This window comes from Symsagittifera roscoffensis, chromosome 1 (genome assembly GCF_963678635.1).
Source record: "Symsagittifera roscoffensis chromosome 1, txSymRosc1.1, whole genome shotgun sequence".
NCBI classification, from domain to species: Eukaryota; Metazoa; Xenacoelomorpha; order Acoela; family Convolutidae; genus Symsagittifera; species Symsagittifera roscoffensis.
This window is the reverse complement of record NC_087062.1, coordinates 91,177,856-91,198,379: the sequence shown is the minus strand read 5'-3', so window position 1 is coordinate 91,198,379 and position 20,524 is coordinate 91,177,856. Positions and strand designations below refer to the sequence as shown.

General features: G+C 39.9%; 2 protein-coding genes and 4 non-coding genes across 7 annotated transcripts in view; 3 read left to right on the top strand and 3 right to left on the bottom strand.

Annotated features, from left to right (window-relative positions):
- Positions 1 to 20,524, bottom strand: part of LOC134852115 (uncharacterized) — a 380,695-nt gene that overhangs the window by 130,944 nt on the left and 229,227 nt on the right. The window contains exon 1 of one of the 2 annotated variants that reach the window (XM_063868419.1): positions 12,276 to 12,286. The exons of the other annotated variant lie outside the window; for it this stretch is intronic. The gene's annotated coding sequence lies outside the window, so the exon portion shown is untranslated. Of the gene's footprint in view, positions 1 to 12,275; positions 12,287 to 20,524 lie in introns of those variants that run through there. 2 annotated transcript variants of the gene reach the window in all.
- The window catches only part of LOC134840660 (FK506-binding protein 15-like), a 55,232-nt gene continuing 35,350 nt past the window's right edge, over positions 643 to 20,524 (bottom strand). Inside the window, exons 10-17 of the mRNA XM_063856631.1 lie at positions 20,085 to 20,377; positions 18,144 to 18,311; positions 10,170 to 10,316; positions 9,636 to 9,858; positions 8,943 to 9,163; positions 5,466 to 5,666; positions 999 to 1,094; positions 643 to 714 (exon numbers count right to left, since the gene is read on the bottom strand). Of these exons, the coding sequence (XP_063712701.1) occupies positions 643 to 714; positions 999 to 1,094; positions 5,466 to 5,666; positions 8,943 to 9,163; positions 9,636 to 9,858; positions 10,170 to 10,316; positions 18,144 to 18,311; positions 20,085 to 20,377 (1,421 nt within the window). The remainder of the gene's footprint in view (positions 715 to 998; positions 1,095 to 5,465; positions 5,667 to 8,942; positions 9,164 to 9,635; positions 9,859 to 10,169; positions 10,317 to 18,143; positions 18,312 to 20,084; positions 20,378 to 20,524) is intronic.
- Trnae-cuc (transfer RNA glutamic acid (anticodon CUC)) lies at positions 860 to 931 on the top strand. The gene has a single exon. It is a non-coding gene; the product is annotated as a tRNA-Glu (tRNA).
- On the top strand, positions 8,656 to 8,727 carry Trnae-cuc (transfer RNA glutamic acid (anticodon CUC)). Its single transcript has one exon. It is a non-coding gene; the product is annotated as a tRNA-Glu (tRNA).
- On the bottom strand, positions 10,593 to 10,665 carry Trnaa-agc (transfer RNA alanine (anticodon AGC)). Its single transcript has one exon. It is a non-coding gene; the product is annotated as a tRNA-Ala (tRNA).
- Positions 18,958 to 19,030, top strand: Trnaa-agc (transfer RNA alanine (anticodon AGC)). Its single transcript has one exon. It is a non-coding gene; the product is annotated as a tRNA-Ala (tRNA).

Sequence of the window (20,524 nt, the reverse complement as noted above, 5' to 3'; positions counted from 1 at the left end):
GCTTTGCAACACAGTATGAATCGTATCCCTGACCCGAGCGCCGGTACAGCACTTGGTTACAGTCATACACCTCAGTCTCTTGACCTTGAACCCCGTAGTCTCTTGATTTGTGAGGGCGGGTATGACTGGGCTCCTCACAACCGCATTATAGGGCTGTTTGGATCTAGGCATGTAGAGGGTCACTTGGACGTCTCAAGCGCAGGGCTTCAACTACTCCACACCAATCAGCCCTACCGATAGCCAGGGATTCGAACCCACAATCTTCCGATCGTAGTCTCTCAGACGGAACTTCTGTGCTACAATTCCCCGAAATATCTTCCATATGAAAAATATTTAAAGCAGTTGGTGCGGAAATCATTAAATTAGGTTCTCTTTCTTTCTTCACAATAAGAAGAGATTTTCTTGTTTCTACCTCACGTAAGCAAAGCATCAATGCCTTTTTTTTCGAATATCCAAGTTTGGAACTCTTCTCCCCCCCCCCCGCACCTCACATCTCCCACAATAGGTTTTACCAGAATAAGCATGAGGACTAAAAATGTTTTTCATGGGCTCTTTTCCACCCCCCCCCCCTAAATTTTTTTAAATATTTTCCGATTGTTACAAAAATAAGTATGTGGAATAATTGGGCCATGACAAACACATTTAGTCTCCATATTCAACATTGTAAAACCACTCGTTACACCATAAAATTCCGTTTTCTTTGAATTTGATGAGCTAAGTAGTATTTACCAGTTCAGCTTATGAATGCAATTTTGCGTTACCATTTGGTCTATGTTGAGTCTTTATTAACGCAATGAACGCAACGCATGCATATTTGCTGGTCCAGCATATACTCAACTATCTCCAGAAGTATCACAAGTCCCAGATGGTCTAGCGGTCAGGATTTGTGGCTCTCACCCACAAGGCCCGGGTTCGACTCCCGGTCTGGGAACCTTTTTATTGTTATATTGCTGCTTCATGCTTTACTGTTATAAGTGGAAAAGGCTGAAAAAATGTACCTTGTTCTCCAATGTGCTCTTCGTACTCTCCATCTCCCTCTGTGCTGTGTTAAGAGATGTATGGAGCTCACTCGCACTCGTCTTTGCTTTAGACGCCTAAAAAAGTTAACCTAGTCATAACATGTTGAGATAACTTATCACTTATCTTAAAAAACTAAAAGCAAAACTGACGCCGAGGTGAGCCGGAGCTTTGAATCACGTACGACTCAACTAAAACATAGAATGGTAAGCTAGCCGATCAAAAATGAGACGAAAAGCTCGCAGTTGTAAAAAAAACTTTGAAAAAAAGGTCGAAAAAAGTTCAATTTGGAGAAAGGCAGCCAAAAACCACAGTTGCCAGGGTTAATTAATGTTGCGACTCAAAATGTTAAGCTTGTACGCCGCTCTCGAAGCGCACAATCATTAGACTCTGGTTTCACCCAACAAACGACACAACATAAGGCGACTAAGCAGATATAAACTTAAACCATTTTTAATAAGCTTAAAAAAACTGAAATCATTTGAGCCGAAAACACCTGCAGGTGAGATAAAAACGGAAAATAAAAAATGGAAATGGTAAGATTACAAAAAAAATCAAAACTGTTTTTAATAAAAAATTGATGAAGCCAAACTCAACGCTGACTCGGCGAAAGTAAGCAGCAATTGAGGAATAACAAAAAAATTAATTTACCCAAAACATGGCATTATAACTAGCCAACAAAAATGATACGAAAGCTGAACTCAATGAAGCTCTATTAATTACGACTAATTTATGCTTACGACTTGCTACTAACAGGGAATTGTCAATTAAACCAATTTGCCGTTTTGACAATAGGTTATTTTGAATCTAAAAAAATCCACTTTCGACAATAAAACCAATCACAATTTTTGAGCCATCTGCACTTTTTTCATGAACCGTAATTTACCTTCCTTTTAGCAAAAGAATTTGAACTTGACTTTAAAAAATTCAAAAGTCAAACCTCGAAAACTTTTAAGTTGATCAAGACTCAAATTTGATAGTTTCCCCCAGAAAAAAAAACAAAACCAAAATACTTAAACAAGTGCACATTTGAAAAAACATAGCCAACAGACAGTTGGAAAAAAGTCAATGAACGCAAGAAAAAAATACATCTAATTGTTTGTGAAAATTGTTTCGATATCCACAAAAAATATATATATGCTTTTTAAGCTCGCTGAATTTCAAGAATAATTCATCACTGGCAATTTGTTGATAAAATTATCCCAATTTAAGAAAACTAGATCAATAGCTTAATTTTTTATTCAGCTGGGAAATCTGAAAAACAAAATCCACTTTCGAAACTAGAAGCCGAGTTTGCATCCCCTAAAACAAAGGAAATGAACTGAACAAAAGAAATCAAAAGTCAAACCGCTTAAAATCAAATTTTCCTGACAAAAAAAAATCACCAAGACCAATATGAGAGTCTTAATTACGTTCAGTGGATCTTATTCAGGAGAGATATCACTGATTTTTGGGCAATAGATATTTGAAAAATGAAGTGGCATATTAAATTTAACAAAATTTGGAATATTTTCCCCAAAATTTTTTAAATCACTTTTAACTATCACAAACATGGCTATCAAGTGACAAAAAACTAAACAAAAGCTAAACAAGTGTCAAAAATCTGACTCGCTTTTTCTAAAGAGAAACTTCTGATTTCGAATTTCAAAGGAAAAATATATGGTCTTGATGCTTTTTTTCAAGAAACACTTCTTCATGACTTTTTTTGATAAAATTAACCGAAAGTGAAAACACTGGATCAATAGGCAATTTTCTTTTCATTCTGATGTGAAATTTAAAAACTTAAATCCCCTTTCGAAACCAAAGTCGTTCAAATTTTGGATTTTTTTTTTACATATTCCGTCCAAAAATCACTATTTGAATATCCTGAAATGAAACTATGTTGCTTCTATTTGATTGGCTAGTATTAGCCAATCAAATTTTAGCGACATGGCAAAATATTTTGTTCACTATGTTAAGTAGACTTATAAATTAACCGAATTAGCCAAAAAAATGTAATTATTTTGAAAAATATTCGAGTTTGTTTCAAATAAACTGCAGAAGACCAGAAGAAAAACACAAAAAATAGCTACAGGAAAAAAATATATTTTTTATTATCTGCTCAAAAGTCAGCCTTGTTGGACATCGGCTGAAAGTTAAAATGATTGCATGTGTGTTAACCAAGCGAACCAGCGTCATCAGTGTTTTGTTCTCTGCATTTATTCATTGAACACTGCAAATTAGCAAATTAACACGGTGGAATCCCTCATGCGCGAAGGACCGAATGCGCGAAAAAAAAATAAGCCAATCAGATTTCAGTAATCTAAAATTTGGAAAGAAAGTAAACATTTCCAGGGACTGGAGTATTGATATTGGCCGAATCTAGACCCGGTCGAATCTAGAAAACTGGCCGAATCTAGACCCGGTGGAATCCCTCATGCGCGAAGGACCGAATGCGCGAAAAAAATCAGCCAATCAGATTTCATTAATCTAAAAGTTTGAAAGAAAGTAAACATTTCCAAGTACTGGAGTATTGATATTGGCCGAATCTAAAAACGGCAGAAATATGCAAAATCTTCAAAATTTTCATTGACCGCCGCAAAAGTGGGACAAATTTTACATTTCAAGGGTTTCGTAATGAAAGTAGCAAAATATTGCTTCATTTAATTCATTTTAACTGAATGGCAATTGTTTCTGTTTAAAAATTGACTTTCGGCTAATTTTGTCTTCGGTCCTTGGCCTACAAGTATTTTCGCCCATTCGGTCCTTCGCGCATGAGAATAGCCCCCAAAAGACCCCACGTTTGTTCTCGCCATTTGCATTCTAGTACTTGGAGAGCGTAACTTGCCTTCATTTTGTAATATAAATTTGAATTGGTCTGGGAAAGAATTCAAAAGTCAAACCTCATAAGATCATATAGACGGTTTTTATGCGCTAAACGGCCTAAAGTAGTATTTCTATATCTTAAACTGAAATTAATGTGACTGAGTCTGATTGGCTAGTGCACCTATCAAATTCAAATAACATGGCTCAGCGTTTCAATTCAAAAGTGGGGTCTTATGCACTAAACCGCCCAAAATCAATGTTTCTATATTTTGAGCCGAAAGTTATGCGGTCGAATCTGATTGGCCCAATCAAACTCAAGGAACACGGTCACGCGCTTCGGTCAACGTTTCCAGCAGATAAAAACTTTAGCCGAAATTAAAGAAAATGTAAAACTTGGTCACATAATAAAATTAGTTTTGTGAAATGTTTTCAACAGAAAAAAAGTTCTTAGGCTTTGGTTTTTTTTTTTTTATTTGCCCCCGGCCTGCTCAGTGCAGGACCAACCGTGGGGGAGGGGGAGATGTCATCCATTTTGCCGCAGCCGGTCCCACCTTGAGGAGGCGGATGACGCTGGGACCCCTCCAGCCGTGACCGAAGCGGGATTCGAACGTATGACCCTCGTGTTAAGAGAGATGTGCCCAACCCACTTGACCACGACTGCTCACCTTAGGCTTTGGTAATTTCGGCTAACAATTTTATCAGCTTGAAGTTTTGATTTAAGTACCGTACGCGTTGTTGCATTAGCCAATCAGATTCAACTACATAAATTTGTAGTTCTATGTAGAAATACTAATTTTGGGCCGTTTAGTGCATAAAACCCCAAAAGTGACTTAAAGAAACTTAAATGGCGGCGTCCCTCATGCTTGAAGGACCGAATGCTTGAAATTAATTTTAGCTTACTTTCAGCCAATCAGAATTGAGTATTCAAAATCTCAAAGTAAATCGCAAAAATCTCAAAATAAGAAAATAAATCTAGGCCATTAGTGTTAATATTGACCGATTAGATAATAAGCAGATGAGTTTTCAAGACTGAAAATTTCTTTTAATTTTGAACTCATTAATCTTTATGATTATCTGAATAGCAATGCGGTTGTAACCCACAACTTGCAACATTTTGATTATTTACCACTAATTTAATATATTTTCTGTTAATATTGATTTCGATTTTGTGGGAAAGGCATTTAGCAATAAGAACGCTTAGCGATTTTGATTGGTTGAAATTTTTCAAGCATTCGGTCCTTCAAGCATGAGAACCCTCCCCAACTTAAATTATTAATTGAAAAGTACTACGTTTTGCGTACACCATGTTGCGTGAAGCTGAATGGCTAGTTTTAGCCAATCAGATTCCACCGCATAATATTTAGCTATAAGATATAGAAATATTAATTAAATTTGGGCTGTTTTGTGCATAAGAACCGAGTAATTTATTAATGTACAGTAGTTTTTTTCGATCTGTCATTTTTTTTTGCATGGAAGTTTAATGAAAATTTAATATCCTCTCAGACGACTGTTTAGTAATAAGAGGTATGCATCAAATTGTGTTTTTGTGTGAGGTGTGATTTGTTTTTGTCTGTGACCAGCACAAACTCCTTTCTGGTCGAGTTGTCTTCTGTTTACAGTTGTGACACTAACAAAGGTCTAACCTCTAGCTGCAGTTGATCTGCCCTCTGATTAGCTGTGCGGAGTTGCTGTTCCAGCTGCTGTCTGGTGTCAGAGACCATCTTGTCACACTTCAGACGCCACTGACTCTCCAGCTCACTCTCCAGTTTAGTGAGAGCCAGACTGGCCTCACTTCCCTGTTTCCGCTGCTGCTCCACTCTCAGTTTCCAACTCTCGATTTCACTCTGCAACACACAACAGTTCAGTCAGTCTAGGTTAAGGAGTTCCAAAATAGAAAAAATCAGTCGCATAAGTTCCAAAATTTATCTTATTGATTTCTGATTGGTTGAAATTTGAGCCAACGAATTTCTAGATTGATTGTATACTGTTCAAGCAGCATAAACTCAAACTACAGAACAGTGACCGCCGCAGCCGCGCCAACGTGTTGCGTGCTTGCCACCAAAGGGTAGGACTCTATGCAAAATTTAGAGCCGGTTATCGCCGCAAAGCGGCGACGCGCGCCCACCGGCGACCTTAAACCGAGATTCGGCTAATTTAGTCTTTTGACCAATTGAAAAAATTTGGAACTTATGCGACTGCTGTTTTATTTTGGAACCTATGGGACTGATTTTTCATTGTGGAACCTATGAATACGGAGTACAGGGAGTGCGGCCAGTATTTAGACAGCCGCGTATTCATACTGGTCAGTATTTAGACAAATACTGTTTCAACCAATCAGAATCGAGAAAAAACATAAATAATCCAAAATAAATAATAATTATTTATTAATTTCTTCTTTGTCTCGATTCTGATTGGTTGAAACAGTATTTGTCTAAATACTGACCAGTATGAATACGCGGCTGTCTAAATACTGACATGTAACCAGAGTACAGCCTGTTTTTAGACAACCGCGTATTCATACTCGTCAGTATTTAGACAAATACTGTATGAACCAATCAGAATCGAGAAAAGACATAAATAATCCAAAATAAATAATAACTATTTATTAATTTCTTCCTTGTCTCGATTCTGATTGGTTAAAACAATATTTGTCTAAATAGTGACGTGTCTGAATACGCGGTTGTCTAAATACTGCTATGTAACCCTAGGACAACCAGTCGGGTCCAGAACAACAAGCCGACGGGACTTCAAGCCGAAGAAGGGACTTCAGACCGAAGTTTAAACATTACAAGCACAATTTTTACAATTTTTTCATCTGTAAAACCTTGCTTTACAAAAATTTAGGCAAGTTTAGTCCATAATAAGAGTTATTCGTGACAATGAATCACTTAGGATTGGCATTCGTTAATAATTTCAGACAGTTTTTGAAATGCATAAATTATAAACAAGAAAATTGCCTTCAACCGTGTTTTATATTTCAACTTTCCTAAACATCATTTGGAGGCTTAAATTTTATGAAAAAGCCAATGATTACTGAAAAAAGATCATAAAAGTAGGAATCTCTTTAAAAAGGTTTTCAAATTAATCCTATTTCATCACTTAATGAGAAAATTTTCGGCTTGAAGTCCCTAAGTTTACGATTCGGCTTGAAGTCTCGTCGGCTTGATGTCCGGCACCCCAACCAGCCAACGCCGAATGTTCAATCGAAAACTTGTTCACGCACTAAAAGCACTGAATTGAGCAATTTTGGTGGAGTGAGGTCTCTATTTAGACAACCGCGTATTCAGACACAGTATTAACCAATCAGAATCGAGACAACGAAGAAATGAATTTCATATCTTCCTTTTTCTCGATTCTGATTGGGTAATACAGTGTCTGAATACGCGGTAGTACGTAACTAATTTTGGCGCTCTTTTTTTACGCTAGCGATCCGGTTCTCCTCTATTCTGTTTTGGGGGCGTTCAACAGTGCCGAAGTACAACAGTGCCGAAAATCAAAAATAAAACAGCGATCGTTTGCAATCTTAAGTAAGACTAAGATTTTGAGCGGGAAAATTTGCAATTTAGACGTTTTGGCGGCAAAATAATTGTTTAATTTGCAGTTGCATACATATTGGCGCCAAAATTGGAGTGATTTTCTCTGATAATAAGCGTCAGTAATTTCCCGCTCTTTAAAAATGCGTGTAAATAAATCTGAAGTTTTCCCGCCTTTTTCGGCACTGTTGAACGCTTCCAAACAGAAGAGCCTATGAAAAACGTATTTGGTCTTCACCCCTCGTTAGACCATAAAATTGATGCTTATTGATCATGGGGGGGGGGAAGAAAAAGAGCCACGAAAATAAAACAGGAAACCCTGTTTGTATTGTTAAAAATGTTGTTCCACGTGGAGCAGCTTCCCCTCAGTCTCTTGACCTTTGCCCCGTAGTCTCTTGATTTGTAAGGGCAGGTACAACTGCCATTGCCACATGGGGGCTTTGCAACACAGTATGAATCGTATCCCTGACCCGAGCGCCGGTACAGCACTTGGTTACAGTCATACACCTCAGTCTCTTGACCTTGAACCCCGTAGTCTCTTGATTTGTGAGGGCGGGTATGACTGGGCTCCTCACAACCGCATTATAGGGCTGTTTGGATCTAGGCATGTAGAGGGTCACTTGGACGTCTCAAGCGCAGGGCTTCAACTACTCCACACCAATCAGCCCTACCGATAGCCAGGGATTCGAACCCACAATCTTCCGATCGTAGTCTCTCAGACGGAACTTCTGTGCTACAATTCCCCGAAATATCTTCCATATGAAAAATATTTAAAGCAGTTGGTGCGGAAATCATTAAATTAGGTTCTCTTTCTTTCTTCACAATAAGAAGAGATTTTCTTGTTTCTACCTCACGTAAGCAAAGCATCAATGCCTTTTTTTTCGAATATCCAAGTTTGGAACTCTTCTCCCCCCCCCCCGCACCTCACATCTCCCACAATAGGTTTTACCAGAATAAGCATGAGGACTAAAAATGTTTTTCATGGGCTCTTTTCCACCCCCCCCCCCCCCTAAATTTTTTTTTAATATTTTCCGATTGTTACAAAAATAAGTATGTGGAATAATTGGGCCATGACAAACACATTTAGTCTCCATATTCAACATTGTAAAACCACTCGTTACACCATAAAATTCCGTTTTCTTTGAATTTGATGAGCTAAGTAGTATTTACCAGTTCAGCTTATGAATGCAATTTTGCGTTACCATTTGGTCTATGTTGAGTCTTTATTAACGCAATGAACGCAACGCATGCATATTTGCTGGTCCAGCATATACTCAACTATCTCCAGAAGTATCACAAGTCCCAGATGGTCTAGCGGTCAGGATTTGTGGCTCTCACCCACAAGGCCCGGGTTCGACTCCCGGTCTGGGAACCTTTTTATTGTTATATTGCTGCTTCATGCTTTACTGTTATATCATACTTCATGACGATCGCCGACCGGCCAACGAACAAAAATTGATTTATTTATAAAACATATATCTTTCGGGCCGTTTTCGGGCCTAAAGCGTAAACAAGAGGGCAAAGTTAAATTCCACCTCTGCAAAAAATGGGGAGGGGGAAAACAAGAAGAAGAGCCACGACCTGTACCTCATGTAGCTTTCTGAGATCCTCCATTTCTTTCTCTTGCAGCTGTTTTTCGGTGTCTGCCCTCCTCTTCCGCTCTCCGATTTGTCGGTTGAGACTGTCCACTTCGGCAGTCGAGTCAGTGACTTGTTCCTCCAGCTCTGTGATCTTGGACTCTGCCACCTTTCTTGCCGCTCTCTGCTCCCGGTAGGCCTGCTTCAGCTTCGCAACGTCCTCCTCCAGTTCTACAATGAAACAGAACAGTTTGATAAAAACAATTGCAATTAATCGGTCTTTTTTGATAAAATTAACTCAATTTGAGACAACTGAATGCGGTCAAAAGGTAGACATCTCATAAAATATACAAGTCGTTAGCCAATCACAGAAACGATTAAGCCAATCACAGATACGATTAAGCCAATCACAGATACGATTAAGCCAATCACAGATACGATGATTGTGCTCTGCTCTGGCGTAGCGCTTTCTTTGATCAAAATTTACTTCGAAGCTTTGCGACGGAAAAACAGCAGCGTGTTGACCAATTATGAAATGGCAGGGAGTCAAGGCCTCTACATCATGGAACTAACAGCAGTGATAGGTCTTGTATTCAGTGATTGCTCAAACAGGCAAACCTTTGTGAACGAATACAGAGGGAGCCAGTTTGTTCCAGTTTTTAATGCAAGTTAAAAGTTCCTTCCAACAGGATCCCTGAGCTACCTGTGATTCTGTTCCTAGACGTGGCCAGATCCTCTCTCATCTGGTTCTTGCCCAGTGCCTCTTCGTTCACTTGGGCCTTGAAGTCCAGCTGGCGCTGCTTGTGGGTGGACAGGTCGAACTGCAGTTCTGCCACTTTGTTGTTCAGGGAGTTCAACTCGTTCAGCATCTGAGTCTTTTCCTGTTCCAGCTGGGTAATTTTGATCTGACTAGCCGAGGACACACTCTAAACATCGACTACTTACACAAAAACAGTTTTCATTAGCCTCTCGATCATTTGTTTGTTTTCATTATTTTTTAAGATTCCGAACTTCTTGTTATTTATTTCAAGCATTTCTTTGAATTCTACTTTTGATTGAGGTAATCAAACTTTTTTATATCGAAGACAGAATCTAAACTTGACTGTTTAGAACGTCATCGCACAATTCTAAATATACTCCTTGCTATCGCTGCTCGGATATCTTCTTTCAAACTCATTTAAAACTTAGCATCCCGAATTACGCATCAAAACTCAAGCTCATCAATTAGCACATGTACCTGAAAGGACTCGTTTCTCTGTTCGAGCATGATGTTGCTCTGCTCGAGGTACTTCTGGTTCTGAGCCAGCAGACTGGCTATCTTCTCCATCTGGCAGTCCACCGTCGCCCTCGCCTCATCCGATTCTTTCTTCAGACGCTCATTCTCCTTAAAACAGCCCAGGAAAATAATGGATAAAACTGACAAGTGTGACTTGATTTTTAATCTATACCAAAATACTACCATTATAATCCAAACAACATTATGTTAAACTTATTTATGACAAACTGATGTAACCATTTGAGTCCACTTCAATACTTTTTTTAAAAAAGTTTCACATGATTACGACTTCAAAACTTTTTGTGGATTTAAAGTTTCCTATGATTATGACAAAAACTTCAAAATTAAAATAAAATGTAATGGTTGGAGATAAAGTCCAGCATTTGGAGATGCGGGGCATCGATCCCCGTACCTCGCGCATGCTAAGCGCGCGCTCTACCAATTGAGCTACATCCCTTATTCTATCATAGGCAGCAATTGTCAATGATTAGACAAATTTTTAAGCACTTTTTGGAAAATACTGACCAAAAAAACGCGTCAGCCAAAATTGATATTTCAAAAAAGTGTTAAAGTCGTAAGTTTGGAAATTCAAAAGGTTGTTAATAAGTTTTATTATAGGCAAACTGTTAGGCATCAAATCGAAATCTTACTGCACTCTTTTATTTCAGATCCCATCGGACATTAGAGATCGCAAGGTCAAGACAGCAGGTCCCCAGACAGAAAGAAGAATTGATAGCACTTACATAAACTCAAACTGGTGTCTATCTAGAAGAATTGATAGCACTTACATAAACTCAAAACTGGTCCCTATATCATTCGGGCAACCACAAATAAATTTTAGCGTAGATAAAATTTATCAACTTTATGTTACTGTATTGTATTGTATAAATGTACTAGTTAAGTTTTTAGTTTTTGTTGAGTTTTCTCACCCGCCAAACCTCTCTTAAGGTTACCTTTCTCCTTTTCTCGTCTTGTCGATTCCATCATTTATGTTCTATGCGGTGGATCATAACCCCCCCCCCCCCCCCCCCCCATTTTGTCAACTCCGCGTCTCTGCCGTGTTGATTTTCGCGTCGCCGTTTCGTGCTGATTTTTATTGCGTTTTCCACCGACGGGTCGTGGTGAGTTCACACTAACCGACGGTACATCCTGTCCTTCGTTCGCCGCACCTAGGGTTGGTTCCCTTCGTCCGATTTCCCACTCACTATCGTATTCGTCGTCGTCGTCTTCGCTCTCGTCCGCCGAGTATTCCACTATTCGCTGTTTTGTTCATTTTCTTGCATTTTCCATTGCGGCTCGGTCCTTCTCCGCTTTTCGTTTATATTTATTCGAATCGCTTGGGGCCGGTGTACTGGTCACATTTCTACTCGGTCCAGGGGTGCACTCCTCGCTTTTATTTCCAATTAGGCTTTCTTCAGCCGCCGATCTAAAAGACACAACACTCCGCCTTAGTAACGACCCTTTTTTCATTTGCACCGCATGTTTAGTCATTTTGACAATTTTTAATGGCAAACCTTTATACCTCCTTGGTTCCTTTGGATCCGTCTTCCCGGTCCTCTGATACACCGTCGTTGAACTTTCTTTATGCCTTTTCAGCCATGTTGGGGTCTTGGGTGGGCCTAGTTCCTTGGGGTCCACAACTTCCGGAGCCTTAGGATCCGCTACCTCGTCATCGTTCAAAATGATTGGAGCTTTCCTATTTTGAGGGGCGAACACTAAGTCACTTCTCTTCTCCCAATCTAGGGTAAGTTCAACTTCTGGGAGGTTTCCCGCCTTGTCTAAACAAGATAACTTTTGATTAACGACATTGTTCCAATTTAGGTTTTTTAATGACGGCTTTTTCGTTAAGTTTCGCAGTGCCGTATTAGCTTCTCGACCATGGTATGCTTCGAACGGCGTTAGTTTAGTTTTAGAGTGTGGCACGAAACGTAATGCACTAAGCGCACGGGAGATCATCTCCCCAAACTTGTAGTTTTTATTTTCCTGGAGATAAGTCAACACGTAATTTTTTATCGAGCCAATAGTCCGTTCAACCATTCCTGTTGCGCGATGGTCCCTAACCGGAGATTTAATAAGTTCAATACCTTCGTAGTTACAGAAGTTTTGAATTTCGTTAGAGAAAAACCCCGTGGCTTGATCCATGTGCAATTTCCTTGGGTGTCCATGAGTATTTATGTACTTCCTTAGGAATTTCAATACACTTTTTGATTTGTTGCTTGAACAAACATACGCCGACGGCCAATGCGAGAAAGTATCTACTGCTACAAGTACATATTTTTTTCCGACCCCTAACATAGTTTACTCGACCCCAGAAGTCTAATTGGACCAAATCATTTGGTTCCTTAGGATTATACGTTTCCCCTATGTCATTTTTGGGAATGTCTGGTTTAAGGTTTTTACCTGCTTCTAAACAACTTTTGCAGTATTTGGCTGTGGCCGCGATATTTCGGTGCATAAGGGGAATCCACACGTCCTTTGCCGCCGCGAACATCTTATCCCTCCCGTGATGGTTATAATGGAGACGATTTAGAATTGCTGATGATAGGTCCTTCGGTATTGCTAACCGGCCGTCCATCCACAGGCAATTCTCCCTTACTGCGAAATCGTTGTAATGCTGGGCGTAGTATTGTCCTAATCTTGTAATAATCTTCTTTGCTCGTGGATTCCTGTCTCTGATGTTGTCTCGGATGGTCTTCATAATTGGGTCTTTTTCAATGTTTGCTTCGATTAATTTTAAATTCAAAACTTCCGGGTGTTCAATTTTCTTCACGATTTTACTATCCGACGGCACTATAGAATAGATCCATTTTTCATTTTGTACAAGTGGGTACGATAAACCGGGGAACTGATGTGGAAAAGATATAATTGTATTCAGTTTTTTAGAATTAGTTTGTTTGTATTTTTCCGGTGGTATCATTTCAATATCGGAATCCGAGCTAACGCTGGGAGGTTGACTTAGGCGGTTTAAAACAACATTTAGATTAACATTTCCCGAATTAGTTGATGTGTTGACTATTGCCGAAGTTGGAGGATCATTATTTTCTGGCGAATTACTCATGTTATTTCTCTCGGATTTGCTACTGTATTTTTTCAAAAAAACTGGCTTTTCACTATAATCTTTACTACTGTAAATTTTCAAAGTAGGTGGCTTTTCACTGCAATCTTGTAAGATGGATGGTTCGCACTTATAATTTTTCGACACCGAAGGTTTGTACTTGTAATTTGTTGAAATGGAAGGGTTTCGAGGGTATTGAATCAATTTTTTGTGTTTGCAACTGTAATTTAAGCAATGAGAACAAAGTCTGAATCTCGTTCTTCGGTATTTGCATATTTCCTCCGGTATGCAAATATCTCGACGCTGATTGGTTAACCGTCGGTTGCATGTAAACACGCCCTCTATTGAGCGTTTGTGCTCACGTTGAATATTTGCATAATCGTCTTTTCTTACATTCTCATTGGATGAAACTGCTTTCGTTGTGTCGAAACATGACTTTACGCCCCCTACCGTCGGTTTTCGCTGAATGTTGTTCACTTCTTGACCCCTAGGCTTCATTTTATCCTTGGGCTTCAACGCCGCGTTTATCATTCTTATCTTTGCTACTGTAAAATTTTCATCGTAATGGCTTGTCTCGGGTGCCTCTGCGGACGGAAACCGAGACAGATAGTCAGCCATCCCCATTTTTGACCCTTGTCGATGTTCAACCTTAAAGTCGTATGGCACCAGGCGATCATACCAACGAGTTAAGCGACTGAAAAATGTTTTATTTCCTTTTGGTGACGAATTCAACAATGTAAGTAGCGCTTTATGATCAGATATCACTGTGAAATACCGACCGTATATATAATTCCGAAAATGTTCCGTGGCCCACACTACCGCGAGTAATTCCAATTCGTTTGTGGAGTATTTTTTCTCAGCCGGATTAAGGTAACGAGATGCAAACGAAATCGGATGCCATCCGGATGCGCCATACTGTTCTAAAACGGCTCCTAGGCCATATGGCTAGCGTCACAAATGATTCTAGTTTCACGGTGAATGTCGAAATGTCGTAATTCGACGATATTTTTCACAAGCGATTTTAATTGTTGGAACGCATTTTCGCACACGGGTGTCCAGACAAAATCATTATTTTGGCTCAGTAGTGGCCTTAACGGTGCGCTTAACTCGTCAAGTTTGGGTAAAATTTGTGTAAGCTATGTAACGAACCCATCAAGGATTTCAACTGCTTTCGAGATTTTGGGGTTTTCAAGTCTTCTACAGCTTGTGTTTTTCTTACTAAGGGCGTTATACCACTTTCCCCAATTCGAAATCCAAGCCATTCGCACTCAGTTTTCGCAAATTCGCATTTTCGCAATTTTAACGCGCCATTGGAGACGTCCAGCTTTTTCAATATCTTTTCCACTAACGCAATGTGTTCGATTTTAGTTCCTTTTGAAGCAATTAAGATATCATCAATAAACGCGTTAGCCTGGGGGAACTCCTTAAGTAAATTATCTATTACCTTCTGGAATTCCGCCGGCATTGACGTAAGTCCGTAAAATCCGTTTTTAAAACGATAACTCCCCGTGGATTTTCCGCCGACTAGTGAGAAATTGCATTGCTCGCTTGTTTTTTGTTCTAATGCGACTTGTCCGTACGCATATGTGAAATCCAATGTTGTAAAGTATACATTCCCCGATTTTTTCTCCGCAATAATCTGACTTACTCCGTCAATTAATTCGTCAATATTCGGCATTTGGTACTTATTTTTGTGTACCTGTTTATTCAATTCTCTTGATTCTAGTGCTAATTTTATGCTTCCGTCCTTTTTTACTGTAATGAAGATAGGAGAGACGAAATACTTATCTGAGCACTCTTGTAATTTTATGATATGTCCTTCATTTATCAGCCGATGAATCTCTTTATCCACCTTTTCTTGTAGACTGATTGGCACCCTACGCCCTTTTTGTTGTATGGGCGTCAAATTTTCAAAAAATTCAGCTCTTACTTTCGCATTCCGGATCTTCCCTATCCTAGTAAATAAATTTGGGTACAACTTACAGAAGTATGTTTGCAATTTGTCGTATTCCTCCTCCTCTTGACTGGTCCCTTCCCCTGTGATTCCCATCACTTTCTTCCTTTGAACTAGCTCGAGACCCAGGGTGCCCATCAGGTCGCGCCCAAGGATTGATTGATGATTTCCGGATATTACTGACACCCGCGCTGGTGCTGCCCAGCCATTTAGCGACATCATCACTGTTACCTTCCCTAGTATGTTTATTCGGTTGTTGTTGTAATCCAAAAATTCCTTCTTTGACGGTTGTAGTTGAATATTTGCTTTTCCTAACGTTGTTTTTAGGTCGTTTATGCTGAAGATAGTCACTGGAGATCCACTATCTATCCACAACCACATCTTCTTACCTGACATCTCCACTTGAACGCGGGCCCCAGGGATCTTTAATTCAGTCTCATTTTTCTTCCTTTTTATCGACATTACCATGTAGTCATCCGATCCCGACGTCATGGATTCGTTTTCCCCACACCTCTGCTGATTCACCCACGATATTGGGTCTTCATTCAATTCGTTTACGTTCTGCGTACTTTGATGATGCTCATTTTCCTCCCAGACCAATCCAACTCGTCCACGTCCTCTCCATTGGTTAGTACCCCTTCTAAATCCTCGGCATGTTCGTTCAAAATGTCCCAGTTTTCGGCATGAGTTACATGTTGCTCCTTTTGCAGGACAGCTCGCGATGTGATCCAGGGTAAAGTTTGGTGCGTCGCAATTGTAGCACCTACGGGTATTTCCGCTTCCCCCACTACTAATTGATCCTTGGGTATATCCTCCACGTCCCGCACGTCCTCGGCCTCGAAAAAATCCTTGTCCCCTTCTTATATTATTTACTGGTTCCTGTTTTATTGAAATTGCTGGAGCTGATGAAGCTGGTTTTCCCGTATATGATTTGTATGCGCGCTCACCACGTTCATATGATAAGGCGATCCGGTAAACTTCCTCCGGTAACTTAGTTGATCGTGACAATTCTCGTTGGCAGTCCGATTCCCGCATATTCATAATGAAAATAACACGAACGTTTTCGGCCGCGTTTGCAAAATCACATCTTCCTGCTAGGGCACTTAGCTCCGCATGAAATTTTTCGAAAGTTTCGTTCTCACGTTGTTTTCGTCCGTAGAATAGTCCCCGCTCATGAGTTACATTCCTCTCACGTTGGAAAACATTTTGCATCTCATCCAGGACCCGTGGGTACCGTTCCGTTTTAATGTTAACCGTCAGTTTCCGTGCTTTAAATATGCGTTGCGCCTCATCTCCGATACAAAGATACAAGTTAGACTTTAACTTCTTTTCCGAATCGATACGGTTTTTTCCATTGACTTCTTCAGGCAACGCCGTGATAGCCGCCGCATTTAGAGTACTCGCAAAATAGAAATAATCGGGATCAATGTCGTATTTTGCTATCATCCCCCAGTGAAATTTAATTATCCACTCCTCCCAATATACTGGAGGTTCCGGCGTTCGTGTTTCCCAAAATGCTACTACATTTAATGGATTTTTCCCCCCTCCCTTTTTCTCTGCTGGCTGCGCCATGTTAAAGTCGTAAGTTTGGAAATTCAAAAGGTTGTTAATAAGTTTTATTATAGGCAAACTGTTAGGCATCAAATCGAAATCTTACTGCACTCTTTTATTTCAGATCCCATCGGACATTAAAGATCGCAAGGTCAAGACAGCAGGTCCCCAGACAGAAAGAAGAATTGATAGCACTTACATAAACTCAAACTGGTGTCTATCTAGAAGAATTGATAGCACTTACATAAACTCAAAACTGGTCCCTATATCAAAAGCACAAAGGGGGGACCCTTTGGGTCGGCAGGGGGTCGAATCCCTGAGGGAGGGGGGAGGGCGTCCCCCCTAAATCCGCTGGTGTGCACAGTTATTATATTTGATTTCACAAGAAACCAGAAGTTTATATATATCCTCACCTAAGATGAAAACGCAATTTTTTTTTCAATTTTGGAACCAAATTACGGAAACAAAGCCGGTACTCAAGCATCATAGTTGGCTCCCGAAAATAAGAATCTTCGCTTCCTCCCCCCTCAATTCTTTGGTATAACTTTACCACATCCATTTTTGGCTGACCAACCTCAGAATTTTTCTAAAGGAGCCTTCCACACCATATAACTAATTTTGAGGAGGGAGCGAGCACCGAAAAAACGCAAATTGTTGGTCAAAATTTCCCAAAACGTGCCTGAAAACGCCTTTTTCGGCCTGTTTTTTTTAGAAAATTTGGCTGCGGCGCATTGACAAAATAAGGTCCTTGTAGTATTTTCGGAGAGCTCGAAATATCAAATTGATCAACCTTAAAAAAGGTCTCATTTGTGTTCGCCTAAAAAAACGCTACTGATCATGCTAGTTTTTTAGGGACCAGTTTTGGTTCAGAGTTGATTAAACCAAATTCGGCTCTTTTTCCTTTCCCCCCCCCCCCCCCCCCACCTCACACCAACATGAATTTTATGTTCTAACGAGTAGTTTTACAAGGTTAATTATAAAGACCAAATATCTTTGCCATGGCCTAATTAGACTGCATGTCAATTTTCATGACAATTGGACAAGGTGAACAGTAATTTAAAATATAAAAATTTGCAGGTGGGGGGGGGAAGGAAAAAGAGCCCCAAATTCAGGCTCTTTTTCCTTTTCCCCCCACCTCACACGAGCTTCAATTTATTAGTGTAACGAGTGGTTTTACGAGGTTGAGTATGAAGACCAAATATGTTTGTCGTGGCCTTATTAGTCTGTATGTAAATTTTCATAACAATTGGACAATGTGGTCAACAAATTAGCAAGTAAAAATTTGCAGGTGGGGGGGAAAAGGAAAAAGAGCCCAAATTCATTGTAAACACCCTTGTAAACCAGGTCTTGCAATTGATTCCAAAATACAACATACCTGCACCACTCGGTGTATGTTCTGCATGAGGACTGCCGCTTCCATAGACACTTGGCTGTTTCCAGTTCCAAACGGGGTGTCTCTGGATGCGAGCACCTCTACCTTTTGCTGCACCTGGTCTAGCTTGGAGGACACCTGCATCACCTGACTACGCAAGTCATTCTGAACCTAAAAAAACAAACACACTTTGTCTCCAAATTGAGGTTTCAGAAAAACACCATGAGGTACAAGTATGATAGATGGATCATTTAAAAAAATGGGCTCTTTTCCAGTTTCCCCTCCCCTTTCAAAATACCGAGTTTTATGTTTGTTTTACGTATTATTACGGCTAAATGCGTGATGTTACAGTGTAAAGTATGAAGAACAAATCTGTTCAGAAATATCGATTTGTTCACCACGCCAAATTTCATTGCATTATGACAATGTTAAATAGACTTTTCAGTATTGAATTTGAAAGGGGGGGAACTGGAAAAGAGCCAAAAAATGATGTATCCGCCAAAAAAATTAATGAGCATCAAAACATTTGACAACATGTTCGCCAATTTTGTTTCCGGTCCCCTCGTAAAAAGGGAGGGAGTCATCTTTCATTTTTGATTTTTCTAAGGACCCAACAATCATAATTGAACCCACCACACCTCCCTTTCGTGATCTCAAGACCAAGTAAATATTCTCCCCCTAAAAGAATGGGGGACTTACCTTGTTCTATCTGCGTTACATTATGGAAAGGCTTTCTCCTATTTCTTTGATAAATGAGTAAGAGTTAGTCGAACCACTTTGTCTAATTATTTTCAAATTGTTGCTTTCAATTGAACAAGGGGATGTAGCTCAAATGGTAGAGCGCGCGCTTAGCATGCGCGAGGTACGGGGATCGATGCCCCGCATCTCCAAACGGTTAAATTTTCCTACAAAATTTTTACACCAATTTATTTTAAATTAGGTCTCATAAAATTTTCTGGGCTCTTTTCCTTCCCCATCCCCCCGCCTGCGAGTTTTGTCTTGTAAATATTATGTTCACAATGTCTGATCATTACAAAAATTGGTATGCAGACTAATTAGGCCACGAAAAACACTGCAACCTTGTAAAACCTCTCGTACACCATAAAACTGATGCTTATGTGAGGTAGGGGGTGGGGGAGGAAAAGAGCAAATTTCTGCTAATGAATTTCCGAATCCAGACACTTTGATGACAAAAACTTCAAAATTAAAATAAAATGTAATGTTTGGAGATAAAGTCCAGGCATTTGGAGATGCGGGGCATCCATCCCCGTACTTCGCGCATGCTAAGCGCGCGCTCTACCATTTGAGCTACATCCCCTTATTCCATATCAGGCAGCAATTGTCAAGCTTGGCTGATTTTTGATTTTTTGGGTCCATTGTTTACTTGATTCACTGCCGGAGGAGTACAAGTGTGATAGAGGGGTCCCAAGAAACTAATCGGGTCCTTAATGTAAAAAGAGTGCCTCAAAGTTGTTCAATTTAGTGGCTTCGATGATGACAATAAAAGTATCGCAAAAGTATCCACAAATGAGGCAGAAAGTTTTGAAACGAACGGTCGGGGCTCTTTTCCAGTTTTTCACCCCCCTCGTAAAATTACAAAACAAAGCTGTTCAAAATTTATTCACACGGCTTTTTTGATGTAAGAGATGTTGTAAAAACTTGTTAATCTATTCACGCTGACACGTTTTGATGCAATTCATACCAAGAAAAGTAATTTTAAATTGACTGTCATATAATGAATTTCAGAAAAAATCAAGGGGGGGGGGGGCTGGAAAAGAGCCACGACCGGCGCACAATGATTGCTGTTTTAGCTTAAAATAATGCGATTCGGGACCCCTCTATCACACTTGTACCGACTGAAAAGATATATCTCATTTGCTAATAATTGACGCATGCCGTCTAAAACTACACGAATAAATTTGCGAGATGTTCACTTAACCTGACCTGTTTTGATTCGAGCATAACCATTTGCATGTTATTAGCTGTCGTCTGGTCTATTGAGGACGAAGCAGGCTGAGCGGCCATGCTTGTTGTGATAGTAGCACCAAAGGGGTGGTTATGTTGCATCATAGGAGCGTGCGGGTTCTGTGTGTAGATCGGCGGCTGCTGCATCATAGCATGTTGCGGTTGATATGGATTAGGAGCATTGTATGGCGAAAACATCGGAGCTTGTGATGTTTGTGCATTCATGCTTGGGTTGTAAAGAGCTAACTGATTGCTGGTGGCATTACTCATAGCTGAAAAACGACAGAAAGTGTTTCTTTTAGCTTTTGAATTGAGTTGCCAAACTTTCAACAATCAAGTACTCCAGAGATCTTGAATTTCGAATTTAGATGCAGTTTAGAGAACATTAATGAACTAACAAACTGCACCAGGGTTACTGT